The 16,422-nt window shown below is 46.3% G+C and overlaps 1 protein-coding gene across 14 annotated transcripts in view; it reads right to left on the bottom strand.

Moving 5' to 3' along the window:
* Positions 1–16,422, bottom strand: part of Caln1 (calneuron 1) — a 534,324-nt gene that overhangs the window by 483,765 nt on the left and 34,137 nt on the right. For 7 of the 14 annotated variants that reach the window (XM_087196183.1, XM_087196194.1, XM_087196182.1 and 4 more), the window contains one exon: positions 11,259–11,500. In XM_087196183.1, coding sequence (XP_087052309.1) covers positions 11,259–11,389 — 131 coding nt within the window. In that variant the 5' untranslated portion in view covers positions 11,390–11,500. Of the gene's footprint in view, positions 1–11,258; positions 11,501–11,732; positions 11,833–12,177; positions 12,292–16,422 lie in introns of those variants that run through there. The other 7 variants (XM_021254340.2, XM_013070469.3, XM_087196188.1 and 4 more) reach the window with 4 other exon arrangements.

Here is a 16,422-nt window from a genome sequence, read left to right as displayed (position 1 = left end):
GATTAAATCTAGACCTATATCTCTCATCATGTACTAAACTAAAATCAAAATGGATTAAAGATCTAAATATTAAAACAGAAATGCTGAACCAGCTGGAACAGAGGTTAGGTAGAACTCTTGAAGCCATTGGTGTAGGAACAGATTTTATGATCAAAACTCACTTGCCTGTGAACTAGCACAATCAACAAGTGGGACCTCTTCTTATTAAAAAGCTTCTGCACAGAAAGAGAAACCACCAGCAGTGTGAAGAGACAACCCACAATGTGGGAAAAAATTTTCACCTGCTGTTCCTCAGTCAAAGGTCTACTATCTAGAATCCAGAAAGAACTTAAAAAAAATCAGACCTCCCAAATTTAAAGACCCAATCCAAAAATGGGCATCTGAAATGAACAGTCATTTCTCAGACAAAGAAGCACAAATAGCAAATAAGCATATGTAAAAATGTTCAACATCACTGGCCCTTCGAGAGATGCAAATGAAAACAATGCTGAGATTCCACCTCACCCCAAAAGAATGGCTGCTATCATGAAATCAACCAATAACAAATGCTGGAGGGGTTGCAGGGAAAGAGGAACACTGCTCCACTACTGGTGGGAGTGTAGACTGGTGCAACCACTGTGGAAATCAGTATGGCAATACCTCAAAGAACTAGGACTGGAAGTCCCATTTGACCCAGCTATTCCCCTGCTGGGTATCCTCCCCAGAGAATTAAAAAAATCATATCACAGTGATATATGTGCACCCATGTTCATAGCAGCGCAGTTTGTAATAGCTAAAACTTGGAAGCAGCCCAACTGCCCATCAAGTGGAGACTGGATAAAGATGTGTTTTTTTTTATAAAATGGAGTACTACTCAGCCATAAAAAATGAGAAATAGAGGCATTTATAGCTAAATGGATGCACATTGAGGCAATACTCTTTAAGTGAAATAAATAGGACGCACATGTGTAAATACCGAATAGTTTCTCTAGTGTGAGAAACTGAAAGTGTAAATAAGGACTAAAAGGTATATTAGATAATGTGAAATAGGAGGAAAAGGGGCAAAGGGGAAGGGGAAGTAGAAGGTGTAAGGGATAGGACAGAAGGGAATGGAATTAATATGAGAAAATGAAAAAATGGAAACAAAGTCTTTGTAAATAGGGAAGGATGGAGGGATTGAAAGGAGGGCAGGGGAATGGGGAAAAAATAAGAACCAAGAGAGATTATGCAGAGGTCCAAATTTCCAATAATGAATGTCATTATACTGTATACCTAAATGTACCAATAAAATTAATTAAATTAAGAAAAAAAGATGAGAAGTCCAGGACGAAAAGTTCCTGTCATGGCGGCATGGCTCATGGATGCAGCACTGGACCTTGCTCCAATGGGAGAGCCCGAGAGAAGAGTAAAAGATGGGGCACAACTAAGGGGCCATTTGCCCCTCACCAGTGCCCTTTGGACTCTGTAGTGAGTAGAATGACTTGTAGCATGGTGCAGAGCTGTTTGACACACAATCTTTTGCTGTCAGCAAGATTATTTAGGGCATGGACTCCATAAACTTGCCCCTCCCCCACAGCCCCACTTTCTCAGTACGAACGAAATACTCAAATTGAAATGTGGGACAGCTGGGCACGATGGCACACACCCCTAATCCCAGCACTCTGGGAAGCTGAACAGGAAGATTCTAAGTTCAAGCCCAGACTGGGCAAGTTAGCGACTTAGGGAGGCCTTGTCTCAAAATACAAAGTAAAATGGGCTGAGATGTAGCTCAGTGCAAAGCTCCTAGGTTCAATCCTCAAGACCCCAAAAGGTTGATACAAACACCACGAATGTGTTAGATGAATTTAGTCTGTCTCAATGACTCTAAAATTTCCCATAAAAGGGCTGCTGATGATCATCACCCTCTGGTGATGGGATCATAGTCCAAAGTAGCACCTCCCACAAGCAAGAAACCTCCCTGGAAGTCCAAGATTTTGTGTTTTAAAAATTAACATTTTCTATACCATACCTCATCAAGCTTTGTTTTAATAGTACAAGTATCTTAAATTGCCTGCCATGCAGGTGAATGAACATTGCACAAGCATTGTCTACAAGGTCACATAGTCTATGTCCTGTTGAGGGGGTCTCCATACAAGTGCTGACAACAAGAAGCATGCAGAGCCCTGATGCTCCTCAGCGCTTCCAAAGACACCAGGCACCCAGAGGCCACTGGCTCACTGACCACAGTGTACTTACAGAGGAATACTTATTAACAATGATGCTTGCCTTGGATTTGTGGCATGTTTTATAGAAGAATCACATAGGAAATAAGTGGATCTTGGGCCAAAGGAAGATCCCCAAGACAGTTCATCAGAGAATCTCCAGGATGGTGAAAGATTCATCACTAATTTCTTAGCTAAGAGTAGCTAGAATATTTTCTGTGGAGTTCAGAATTTACTTTTTGGCTGTATATCTGGAGTGTTTTTTTCACTGAAGACTAATGCAACTTCAAGCATTTCTTCTCTTTTTCCTTCTTCCCCTCCACTCCAGGGTCCCCTGTCCTCAGAGGCCCTCACTTAGGTGAATTCGTGCAATAATTCTGGAGAGCAACTTGGCAAAGTTTAGCAAAAGGAAAAAATGTGCACATTTTTTGACCCAGATGTTTCACTTCTAGAAAATTTATCTTTAGATTGCTTGCATAAGTTCACAGGGATGAATTTACAAAAATACTCATTGCAGTGCTGCTTGAAAGAAAAAAGAACAACATAAACAAACTTCAATAGGGGTCTGGTTAAATAAATCCCAGCACACTAAAGAAGGGTGTTGGCAATAAATTGTTAAGTGAAAAAATATGGTGTGATGGGATCTCATTAATAGCAATAAATTACTTACATTTGATTATATTTATGCTTATTCTAAGTATATTGTGCGGGAGCGGGGATTTAGCTCAGTGGTTCCGCTGCCTGCCTCGAAAGCACAAGGACTCAAGTTCAATCGCCGATACCAAAAAAAGAAAAAAAACAACTAAGTATATTGTGCAACTTCAAGGGGTATCCTTTGCACCTTATTGTTTCTAAACTCTAGTCCTTTATTGTCAATATCTTTCTTCTCTCATCTCTCCTCTCTCCTATCTCTGTCTTTCTCCCTTTCTCCTTCCCGTACTTGGGACTGAACCTAGGACCTTCACACTGAGCTACATCCCCAGCACTTTTCATTTTCATTTTTTTAATTTTTAATTTTTTTTTAAGACAAGGTCTCCCTAATCAGCCAGGCTGGACTCAAATCTACGACCTGCCCAGGCTGCTGAATTACAGGTATGCACCACTAGGCCCAGATCTTTCTGTTCTCTTTCAGTGAAACTTTTTTAAATACTCTTGTAAGCAGAGCTTGAATATTTAGATTTTTTTCCCATATCATTTTTACTGATTAGTTCGCTACCTGAGTTTCTTGTAGGCTAAAATGTATAAATAGTACTGGGATGGTCCCATTGACTATTTTAGATGCATTCTGAATAAGAAGATAATTTCTTTTGTTTAGTGTGCTGATATAGCTATGTAGTTAATCTTTTTTTTTAATGGTTTTTGGTTTATTTTTGTACCAGAGATCGAACTCGGGACCTTGCGCTTGCCAGGCAGGCGCGGGAACCACTGAGCTAAATCCCCAGTCCGGTAGTTAATCTTTAAATAAGAATTTTTGTATTTGTGGCAAACACCAGGTTGTGCTGGTCTGCTATAATAGAATACAGTCATGTGCCTCATAATGACATTTGGGTCAATGATGGAACACTACGGGGGTGTCCGTGGGGTACAGCAGTGATCCCATATAGCTATAATGGAGCTTTAAAAAAGACCTATTTTCCAGTGACATCACAGCCACCTGACATGTCCTCTGATATCCCCACCATGATGAAATAACTTAACAATGCTTTCTCATGCTGTGTCTCCATCATTAAGTGACACATCACCGTAGTAGAGTAGACTCTTTACATTTTTAAGTAATCCTGTTGTATTCTTGTTCTGTAAGTGAAGGAATGGTGTACTCTGGACTTGCACACCAGCCTCTATGTGTGTGTGTGTCTGTGTGTGTGTCTGTGTGTGTGTGTGTGTGTGTACATCCAAGCATATTTGTCCATTGGTGTATTCCTGGGCCTGTGTGTATTTATCCTAAAACATAGACTGCCTGTACTCACCCATTTTCCCCATGAGTCTGTAAACTACATCAGGAAAGGAGTTATCCATCTCTGTCCCCAATGCTCAGCACATAGCCTGGCACACTGATAAATGGCACTTGAATGAAGAAAGGTGTGGGCCCTCACTGGGCCCAGAAAATGTCAATTACCTATTACTTATATTGATCTTGAGACCTAGGTGTGTCTCCAGGAGAGGAAGTAAACACTAGTACCTAGGCTTTTACACACACACACACACAGAGGTTCAAACTGTGTTTGAAAAAGCTGAGTTAATCAAAGATAAACCATTTTCTTTGCTGTAGGGTATCATATGATTTTAATACCCACTGATATTCTTCAAGAGGCAGATCTAGTATAGAGCATCATTCAAATTTTACTGACCATGAAGCACTTTTAGAGGAATATTTATTTGCATTGACTTTCTGAGGATCATCAATTTGTCCCACATTGTATGAGAAGAATCACAAAGTAAGTAAACAGGCCCTGGATGGAAGGAAGATTTCCAAGAGATTGAGTCAGAGAATCCCCAGGAGGGGAAAAGTGACTAAAAGTTTCTTAGCTAAGCTAAGATCCTTTGAAATCCCAACTGGATGGCTGGAACTGATAAGAAAAAGGAAAGGGAAAAGATCCAGCTGCTGTAATAAGATGACCAATGCACGCTTATGGAGGGGCATGTGAGAGTTAATTGTGATATATCAACTTGAATGGATTAAGAAATGCCTAGTGGCTAGTGGCTAGCACAGCACAGTTCAGAGTGTGTCCAGTGATGACTGACATATAGGTCACAACTGAAGAGGGAACAACCACCCCAGATGTGGGCAGCACCAACCAATAGGCCTGGGTAGAATGAGAAGGGAAAGAAGGAAATCTACCCTTTTCTTCAGAGGAGTTGCAGTCTTTGCCATCGCCTTTAGCCATTTATCTCAAGTTCTTTTAGGCTTCCAGCCCAGACTCTTCAGCCTCCCAACACAGACCCTTCAGCTTTCTGACACTGACTTGCAGCAGACTCTTCAGTGAGCTCCAGGCCTTCCACTCTTGACTATCCTCCAGTTCGCCAGTACACAGACCACCATTTTGCACTCTTCTACCCCTGATTCCACAGGTGGCCACTGTAAACCTGCCTAGTAAATCCCATTCCTCTAGAGAACCCTGATACAGGGAGTGTAGCAGCAAAAACCTTCCCCACTGGGGCTTCTGGGAACCTAGTGGGCTGACAGGGAAGGACTCAAAGAAATTTCCAGTCCTACCTGACAATCTGCTGAGTCAGTATGCAGAGCCTGCAAACATATATATTTTTAGAAACTCACCAGGCAAATTGTGATGAAGAGCTCCATTTTAACCTGCTGATTCCTTGAACTGGCTTCTTCTACTCCTTGTTCTATCCAGAGTAGGGTGAGCAGATAGATAAGGCAAGACAGCACATGATGGGGGCGTGGGGGTTAAGGTGAGCAGTAGACGAAAGGTGACAATTCTTTCAAAAGTTTGAAGGAATGATACAGGTTTTTTTAAAAAATGACATCAGAAAAAAATGTTTCTGCTAGGGAGAGAATAAAAGGAGGTTAGAAAATAGGATATAAGGGGTATAATTGATGGAATAATGTTCCTCAAGAGAGTGGCAGGAGATAGATATCCACCATATGTGGCGGGTGACCCTTGCCCTGGTGGAGGGATCCTCCTCCATCACGATGGGCAGAGAAGGGTAAAGATGGACACAGATTCGAAAAGATGACAAAGAGCAGTGGGGCAATTGGAGTAGTTCGTGCTTGGGGTCTTTGAGGAAGTGACACCATTCTTAGAAGAGTAGAAGTTGAAGTAGTCACGGTGGACAATGAGGAGGTGACCTGGCCACTAGAATCACTGAGTCACCCCGAGGCCTTCTTGGGGCTGAAGGCTATGACTATGTAGGGTCATCTATCCATGTCCTGCATCCATACAGGTTTTCCCTTGGAGTGCTCACATCCTGGACTAGGAATAGCCATGGGAAGCCACTCTTTAGGAGGTGGTCCCAGATCAGGGATGTGTTCTAGGACACCCCCCAGTAGATGCCTGAAACTTCAGACGGCATTGAACCCTATATATACTATGATTTTTCTGTACCACACACAGGTAATGGGAGTTTTAGATGTCAACTTGACTAGAATGGGGGATGCCTAGGTGGTTGGCACAGCATTATTTCTGGGTGAGTCTGGGAGGGTGGGATTGAGGGAGGGAGGGAAAGCCGAACATCACTGCTGTCCAGGCCCAAGCCTTCCACTACATGCCATGGCTGTGCCTGAGACCATACAGCGAGCAGCACTGGTATGCATCCTGCTGCAGTACTGCATGGTATGCACTCCCCCTAAGATGCACCTCCCGGAGTTTAGCGCTCAGGATGCAACGTCTTTTTTAGGGCTTATGAGTTCCTGAGGTCCAGCAGAGCCAAGCAATGGGGACAGAAGGAACAGTGGCCAGCATGGGGCCAGAGAAGTCCCTGGACTCCTATTAGGGACAGGAGGTGAAATGAGGGTGGACTTGCAGAAGTGGACTCTGGTTGATGATTCTAATCTAGCAAGGGAGGCTAACTTAGTAGCCAGGCATTGAAAGTTGAGTTCCTTCAGACTTAGGGCTGTGGGGTCTTAAGTCACAGGGAGTTCATAGGTCCTGTTTATGTAGAGATGCTTTTTATGAGCTATTCAGAGCAGGGGTGGGAGGGAGAAGTAGGGAGAGAAAAGTTCCCTTTGAATTCTCATTCCTTTCAGAGTCAGCAATTTAATGAGTCATGCATTCTAAATCCTTTCTTTGTCTACACGTTTTCATTTCAAAATACTAAAAAACATTTTGTTTGGAACATGGCTTATTTTTAGTTCATATATCAATAGTGCATATCCATTTCTCCTCATATTAGAAAGGCTTCCTTTGGACTGGGCTGCAGCAGCACCATCATAGTAGAGTTGTTTACCTAGCTGGGCCTTGTTGAAGCTACCTGGGCATTGCTCTCTTCCCTGGAGACTGTCTTCTTGGAGCCCTAGCATCCCTACCAACCATCCATGGTCAACTCCAGACCTGATCCAAAGAGCCCCAGATCCCAAAGTCTGGACAAAAAGGGAAGGACATTCTTTCAGGGCCCCAGGCCCAGGAGCCAATGCCTAGACAGCCTAGACACAAGTCAGCTCTTCATTGTTGTGCTCCCTTGGATGAGAAGGAGGAGAAAAGATGGAGGTCCCCATCTGGAGTGGTTTCCTCAAGATACATGGAGAGAAAACCTGGCCACATCTCACAAAGACAGGAACAGACATTCTAGGGAGTTCTTCTGCAATCCTTTAGGCTTAGAAGTAGGAGGAGACTGAACTAGGAGGATGGAGGTTGGGAGCATGGGGTCCCACTTTCAGTTTCTGCCCTCTATAGGAGGTCTCGCTCTACTTTGGTGCCCCTGGCCAGCTTTATCTACCCTGCTGCTTTTGTTCCACCAGAGATGGTTCACCAGTTTTGGGGTTACATGGTACCATCTTTGTAAAAGACTCCAATTTACAGGTTTAATAGAAAACAACTGAATGGATAGCCAACTGCCTTTCAAAATAGAATATAAAGCAATAGCTCAAGGAGTTGGAGTGAAGCGGATCAAGTTTAATGCTCAGCCTTGAAGAGCATCTGCAGTTAAAGTGAGGATACTGTTACAGCTTGTATCTTGATGTCCCCCCAAAACCTCATGCACTCAAAGGTGGGGCTTTTTGGAGGTGAGAGGATCTAGGGTGTGTGATAATGGGATTGAGGATATGATGCTGGAACTAATGGTGTGATGCTAGGATTAAGGGTGCCCCACCCACCCTGGGGGTGAATGATACCTGCCCCAAGGCTGGGTAGCCTGGACAGACTATAAGGGACAGAAAGAAGGCTGCTGCCATCACTTGACGCTTGCCACTTCACTGCTTTGCTGCCTTCTGCCTGCCATGAACTGTTTCTCCTCTGCCATGCCACTCTGCCTAGGAGCCAGCTGATTATGGACTGAAACCTCTACAAACTGTGAGGTAAATAAATATTTCTTCCTCTAATTTTGAGTGTTGGGTATTTTGTCTCAGCAACAAGAAAAAAGTAACTAAGACATATACTGATCAGAAAAGATTGGGTTCCTGTAAATTGAGATGGAGATGTTTGGGAGGAATCTGACAAGGCTGGGAACATTGAATTCCTAAATTCTGATGGAATTATTTTGCCAGAGGAAGAGATTTCCCAACTTTCGGTGGCAGGGTAATACATCAATTGAGACTGGCTACCAAATGGGCAGCAACTCAACAATGATCATTTTCATATGGACAGAGGATCCAGGGAGATGTAGCTTTCTGGGGGTTTCCACATCCCTTTAGACTACTCAGGTATGTTCCATGCATCCCTGGGAACCAGCTACATTGCTGGCCTGGATTCCGTGAGACACCCTCCTCCTATCCTCACTGAAGTCTTTAACATGTTTCTATTTTCACTTTCATGAGCTGAACTGGACTTCTGTCATGTGGAACCAAAAGGGTACCAGGAAATGGAAAAGTGCTCTGGAGAAGGGAGCAAGGACATGTTGAAGAGGCTCTTCTCTGCTTTATATCCTGTCTACCCTTCCCACACCATGCACGACCATCAGGCCACTGTAGCTGGTCTGAGTGACAGCTCATGGAGAGGCCCCTGGTGCTCCTGTAGGCTAACTTCAACACCAGGCTGTGCCACATCTGAAAGACACTCAAACAGACAGCCGAAGGGCAGGAGGTAAGGAATGGTCAGAAACTTTGCTGCTGAGAATGTGAGAATACTCCTGATGGGCTGTTGTGGTTTAGATCTAGAATGTCCCCCAAAAAAGCTCATTATGTTCATAGGCTGGGATTTTGGAAGGTGACTGGATCATGGGTGGGTTCATCCACTGAAGAGTTTAGAGGAGAATGTCCTGTGAGGAATCGGGATCTAGACAGAAGAGGCAGGTCCCTGGGGTGTGACCTGGAAGGGTTCATCTCCCTCCCCAGCCCCTCCCTTCTCTCTCTGCTTCCTGGCTGCCATGATGTGAGCAGCTCTCCTTCGCTAGACCCTTCTATCCCCCCCTTCCTACATTGAAGCTGGCCAACCATAGACTGAAATCTCTAAAAAACATAAACCAAAATAAATCTCCATTTTTTAAGTTGCAGGTGTTGAGTATTGTGTCTCAGTGATTGGGAAGTGACTATGACATGAGCTCTGTTCCCTGTCCCCTCCACACCCAAGTTCTTGGTGCTGAAACACTGACCACAGAACTTCCTCCCATGGCCCCGCTTCATTGGTTTTCTCTTTGACTGTCACTTTCCACCTGCTGCACAAAGAAATCTTTGAGGAATATGTAATTATGCCCTTCAAGAAAGACATAATCAAAAGTGTACTAATTGTGTAGGGTGTGTGGGGTGTGTGTGTGTGTGTGTGTGTGTGTGTGTGTGTGGTGTATGAATATGTGATGGGAATGAGCCAGAAGGCCTAGAAACCTTCAGTCCTGGGATCCAGAAAGTTAATGCTCACTTCCAAAGGAGTAGCTGGTGTCTTGAGAGAAGCTGACTTATTGGGCCATGGGTGCCCCTCAGAGATAGGTTAAATTAATTTGCCTAATTTATGGCCAAAGAATTTCTAATGGGGAGATGTTTTCAATGTGGGACTATCTTTCTGATTCCACCAGTCTTCCTTATCTATTTGCTATGCAATATCTTCATACTGATGAGGACACTGTTCTTTTGTCCTTTTTCTCTCTGCTGTCAGTCTCACTTGCCTTTGCCACTGCCCCCACAGGACATGAGGAAATGCTTCTCTGTCCTAGTCCTTCCCTCCTCCCCTCAGCATGGCCCTTGCCCAGTTGAAGTGCCTAGCATGCTATCATCTACCCCAGGCTGAGGAAAGGCCACCTGAAATTTCACCCTTGGACTGGGCATGCCTCCCACTGGGGCTCCTCCCCTGGAAAGGATGGACTGGGATGGAGGACCCTCTCCCAGGATGTCCCCTGACCCCTGGCCAACTTTTTCAAGTGATATTGAATTCTGAGCCCGCCCTTGTTTTCTTCACTTCCAGATTCACGCTGCCCTCTTCCAGAGCTTTCCTCAGAGTTCTTGAGAAAGGCTCTCCCTGCAGGTCAGACCAAAGGCCTGGTCAGTTCCACTCTCGACTCTCCAAACAGTGAGTTGTCCTGAAGAAAGTTCTGGATAAATTCTCACAGCATCCTGCACTTGAGCCCTGTAGTCCAGCCACCTACTCTTGTGAGGAATTGCTGAAAATTGGAAGCTGTGGTCACCAGAAATATTTCCACTTCCCTTTTTCCCTTCCATAAACCTAACCCTAATGCCCTCACTATAAACACTGTCAGCTGGTGACAGACAGGGCAGGAGGTTCCATTGCAAATAGTCTTAGGGAGATGATTCCAGAACATATCCATTCATGAGGCTCACCACAGACCCATTTTTTGATGCCAGCATCACACAGACCAATGTTTCCTTCTATACATAACCACCTCTACTTGAAATTCTTCTTGGGCTTTTACAGCCATGGATGTATCCATGAGGGAAAAGAAGAGACAGAGTAAAATCAAAAACCCAGGGAATCCCATGGCTTGGTAGCCTATAAACCCCTCACCCTGAGCCAACTTCTCCCCTATACATGGAGAGGCAGCGTAGCCCAGTGGTTGACAATATAAGGTGCAAGCTCAGAGACTTGAGTAGGACTCCTGAGTTTGCCTTTGGGTAGTCTGGGACAAAAGGCTGGACATTTGTCTTACTTTTCTCCTGAGAAACTGGGGATGACAACACCCTCCTGGGGTTATGATGAGGATGAACTGAAGTGTTCTCTGAAGAGGTCCCATTTCTACCCTGCTGTATGGTGTACTCTGCCAATGATACCTGTCCTTATCTCTAACAAGCAGCCCCTCCCCAGTGCTCCATTCCTCATAATCAGTTTGCAAACACAACCCCTTCCCCACACACATTCATAGAAAATTCATGAAAACCGGTCAGCTCCCCATTGTGACAAAATCCCTGTGCCCTACCGGCAGCTCATCCTCTGGGACCCCTCCTCCCTGTCATTTCCACACATTCCCCTCTGCCCTGGACACTGAGTGACACAGGCTCCCAGACCCCACACCACCCCCTACCTGAGGGCTGCAAAACAACCTAGGTCCTGGGGTTTGGGGGGAGACTTGCCAGGTGGGAAAGTTGGGGGTCTGGCTTCTCGGCAGTGGCTCCTCTCCCCCTTTGGGGGCTCCTCCATTCCCCTTTTTCTCATTCTCAGGTCTCCCCTCTCCAGGTTGCTCAGGCAGCCGCATCGGGGGTCCAGGGTGATGTTCTCAGAGAGATTTGGGAGCTCATCAAAGGACTGTCCTCGAAGACTCAGCCTCTGCAAAGAGGGGACAGAAACTTACTAGAAACAGCGCTGGGTGATTAATACTCAAAGCCAAACCCTAAATAATTCACATCCGCCTGCCCGTGTTTACACGGCCAATGGGAGAGACTCAACCCTGGCAGGAGAAACACAATGAGAATTGTGACAGATGTTTAGTTATTAATAAGGCCTCAACGTCACCAGAGGGTGTCGCACAGCAGACTGATACTGTGCCTTTGGAACCAACCTTAATCTTCACAGGTACTTTTCCACTCACTGCCCCTTGGGTTTGCTGGAGTTGAAGCAATATGGAGAGAGCTACAGCACCTGCCAACTTGAAGAAAGCCCAGCACTGCACCAGCAGAATTTGTCTCTTGCCATTGCCGTCAAGAGAGTCACAGACACAGAGCTGGAAATAGCTACGGATGGGGAAGACTGTCACCAAGGCCCCTGAGCCTGTCACACACTCATAACCCCAGGGCAAACCCAAGAAACAACCAATGCTGAGAGGATGTGGGGAAACAGAAACCCTCTACACCATTGGTGGGTGTGTAAACTGGTACAACCGCTGCGGAAATCAGTGTGGAGAGTCCTCAGAAAACTAAAACTAGGAATTCCATTTGACCCAGCCACTCCTCTTCTGCATATCTTCTAGAAAGAGTTAAAGTCATATCACAGTGATTCATGCATACCCATGTTTATAGCAGCACAATTCTTAACAGCTAAGTCTTGGAGGCAGCCTGTATGTCCATCAACAGATGAATGGATAAAGAAAGTGCGGTGTCTACACACAATGGGATACTACTCTGCCATAAAGAAGGATAGATTTGAGTCATTTGTAGGAAATGGATGACCTTGAGATCATAATACTATGCAAACCAAACCAGACACAGGTTAAACATGGCATGGTTTTTCTTATATAAGGAGCCAAAAATATAAATAATTGAAAAAGCAAGGTAAAAGCTAGATGATAGGGAACCAGGAGGTAGACTTTGAGGAGATGAGAAGGGGAATGGAGGGAGATGGGAAAGAGGGGAGAGGAAGGGGAAGTAGAAAGGATCAGGATGTGGTGTATTTATTACGCATCACAAACATATACTAACAAAAACGTAATCAAATAAACCCAGGGCAATGTCACCCCAACTTCCTTAAGCAACACAAGGAACATCCCAGAATAGCATCCCACTCCCAGCTCCCATTCAGACCCCACTCGCGGAGTCTCTGCATCCACTTGATGTCACCATGTGGTGACTTCTGCTCTCTCCCTGGTATCTGTTGATTTCTAGTTGTCTCTCATGACAGCCAAGCTGTCACCTCCTCTGAAATGCCACCCTTGACTGGGCCTCTCCTTTGGATGTGACAAGGCTTCCCTCATCCGTGCCTGCTCGTCCTACTGTCTGTCCCCAGTCTGTTCCCCCCCTCCCGGTACTGCATTGACAAAAACTCTAGGCAGAGGGTAATTCAGATGCCCACTGTGGCATTTAAGCCCAAGTGCTCAATAAATATTGAATTTAATATTATTATATTGAAATCAACATTAATTCTCTTGGATTCCATACTGAAGTTAAAAATAATAATGATGACGATAAAAGAAAGAATCTCTAGACATGTGAAGTTCAAAGAGTGTAATGGAGAATGTAAATGAGACAAAAGGACCCCAGGTCACCACGGACCGGGTCCTCATCTGAGAAAACCGGGCCCTGGGGACCTCTGCATACGACAGGGGACAGTGGCCTCTCACAGCCACAGGAAAGTAAGTTTCCACTTCCCACTGCCTGGGCCTGAATTTTGCTTCTGCAAAAGCTTTCTCCTGCACTCCTTCCAGCCTTTGGATTCCAACAAGTGTGTGTGTCCACCCTGGGACCTGTTCCTTGTAGAAGCCAGCTGCTAGGGGATGCATGAGGCCTTGAAAGTGACCTTGGGAAGCTGAAGACTTGAAGAGCTGTGTGCAGACATTATAGTGTTAACTTACTCTTGTGAACCTGTATACATAACACCCATGGATGTCAGCCCCATCTGCATCCATTGAGACAGGTGCAGCCCAAAGTCCTGTGTGTAATATGAGTCCCTACTGGGATTCGTGAAAGATAGCCAGGTACACAGGCTGAGTCCTTTGAAACTTCACCTTGAACAGAAAGCCCCAAGGCCCAGTGGGTCTGGGGACACTACTGTGGTCTGACCTGTAAAGTCTCTGGTTCCCTGAGGAATGTGGGAGGGGCAGAGCCAATCCCAGAGGAAGGATGTATCCCCTGTGATTGGGTGGAACTTCAGAGGGCTGGGACCACAGGATCACCCCATAGACAGAAGGCTTCTCAAAGCCACAGCCATGTCTTTCCAAACAATGTGAGCATGACCACACACACACACATACACACACACACATATACCAACACTGGCCCTCAGACACCCACCACAGCTCTTCAGACCCCGCTCAGGACACCTGCAGCCTACACGTGACCGGGGTCAAGCTCAGGCCCTCCCCACAACACGCACACACCAAGGGCTCCCCCCAGGCCACACCCACACAGCTGCACACCACTGCACGCTCTGTTCCCAGCCCCATGCACCACGCTTCCCCACACGGTGACTCACACTCACACTCACTGGGTGCCTGGCTCCCCACACACGCTGCACACATGTGTGCGCTTTCTGTCTCCTCTCATCATCTCATAAGTTAAACAGGAGGAACAAGTTTCCTGTGTCATTACAGTAGAAATTTTTTTTAAAGTGACATTTTATTTTCAGATATGCTTTTAGTTGCCATGGCGATCCCAGCACCATGAAAGCTGTGATCAGTGACAAATGCAGATTTCCAAAGAGAGTAACGAGCTTCCTGGGTGAGAGCCTGACTGTGCGGCGCCTCGTCCTTTGCAGGTCCCTGGGCACAGTGGACACTGGAGCCGGGCACCGATGCCCTCTGAGCTGCCTCACCAGCCCCAGGAGCAACCAGGCGCTCTCTGCAAGGGCGGCCATGCTCCCAGCACAGGGCTCAGAACCCAATCCACTTAATTACTTGGAACTTGCTCCAAGGAACGTGGCCCTGGAGGTGACAGCTCCCCAGAGCAGCTCTCCTGCCACTCAGCTGGCCCCTGGCACCTTTCACTGTGACCAGAGTGACTGTGCCAGAGACACACAGAGCCAGAAAGCCAAAACTGCAGCTGGCTCCTCCAGCCCGATGCTGTCCCAACCACGGGTGCCACAGCCAGAACTTGGGAGCCCAGGCTGCCCCTCCCAAGCTGGGACCCACCGCCATGGCCAACTACCAAGGAGCCCAGTGTTGGCATCTGGGTAGGAGGTGGACCTGCACCTCCCCTGGTCAACTAGAACCTTCACAAAGACAAGAGCCTCCTGGCCAGGTGTGATGGTGCATGCCTGTCACCCCTGCGCTCTGGGGTGGAGGCAAGAAGACTACAAATTCAAGTCCAGCCTGGCCAACTTAGTGAGTCAGGGAGACTGTCTCAAAATAAAAAAGGGCTGAGGATGCAGCTCAGTGCAAAGTCCCTGGGTTTAATCCCCTGTGCTGAAACAAAACACAAGAAAGTCCTGAGTCTCCCACAGCCTTATGAATCTAGGGCCCCACAGTAAATTCTCGTGCAAGAAGTGGCTCTTTGTCTTCAAATTAACTGGTTACCTCACTTCCTGCCAAGCGTCCTAAGGACAGTTGATTTCCCAGTTGTGTCCTCCAAGTCCATTTGCCAATTGCCTCTCTTTCTATCCCCTCAGTGGTCAGCCAAGAGCTGGGTTCTGAGCCCACATCTTGGCGCAGAGCTGCAGGCTGATCCCAGGCACACATTAGTGTCCTCTTTGGTCTTCTGTCCTAGTAGGTGCCCACCTACTTCCTTCACCACCTACAATGTCCCTTGAGCCCTACCCAGAGTTTTAGGGCAGAGACCAGTGGGAGTCTACACAAAGAGCAGAGCTACCTGGAGCCTGCCCTCCATGCACACCATCATTTTACCAGCCCATGATATACGGAGATCCCTGCAGGGGTTCGCAAAGAACATGATTAACCAAATCGTACCTTGTGGCTCTGCCGCTTACAAGGCTGTGTGATCTTGAGCAACTTACTCACCTTCTCTGTGCTTCAGTACATGCATCTGTAGAAGGGGCCTGAATTTTATCACAGCACCTGCTGAGGGTGTGTGAAGTGCTAGACATGGAGCAAGTGCTATGCGTGCCAGCCAGCATTATTCCTCCCTTGGGCACCTAGTAGGCGAGCGTCCAGCAGGAGGATGTCCTGCATGGCTGTGGTCCCTCTGGGGCATCTAAAGTCCCCATCACTGCGACTGAAATCCACTGTTTATGAACGGCGCTGGGCCTGCACTGTTTAAGGTGTAAACGACTCATCCTTTCGGGGTGGACGGCTTGGCTCAGGTTAGTGTCTGGGAAGCCCAAGACACTGTCTTCCGATGGACGGACACTGGGAGACCAAGTTCAGATGTCCACCAAGAAATGTCTCCTCTGTTCGGATGACCCCAGGCTTCAAGTGAGAGTATTCGGTGTACTGCTGTCCCTGCTAGTCGTTATGACTGCTGGGGGCCACGTTATCATTTAAGTTTTTCTTTTTATTATTAGTGCCAATTCATTTTACAAAACATTGAGTATATTACTTGGGTATTTTAATCATAGCCATTCCCTCATTAGCCTCCCCTACACCCCTCCTTCTGTCTTATTCCTTTTCCCTTCTCTAATAAGAGTCTCCCTTTTACTTTCATGTAATCTTCTGCAGATTCTGTGCACTGGAGAGGACACGCAATATTTATGTTTCTGAGTCTGGCTTATTGTGTTCAATGCGATGGTCTCCAGATCCTCCCATTTTCCTACAGATGACAACACCTCAATCTTCTTTATGGCTGGGTAATACTCCATTGTGCATCCACAGCGCATAGTCTTCATTCACCCATTGATGGTCACCCAGGCTGGCTCCATATCTTGAC

The sequence above is a fragment of the Heterocephalus glaber genome, unplaced genomic scaffold (assembly GCF_053883595.1).
Source record: "Heterocephalus glaber isolate CG9 unplaced genomic scaffold, H.glaber_assembly_v1.0 deba00001610, whole genome shotgun sequence".
NCBI lineage: Eukaryota > Metazoa > Chordata > Mammalia > Rodentia > Bathyergidae > Heterocephalus > Heterocephalus glaber.
Note: the sequence above shows the minus strand (reverse complement) of the source record. Positions and strands in the feature narration are given on the sequence as shown.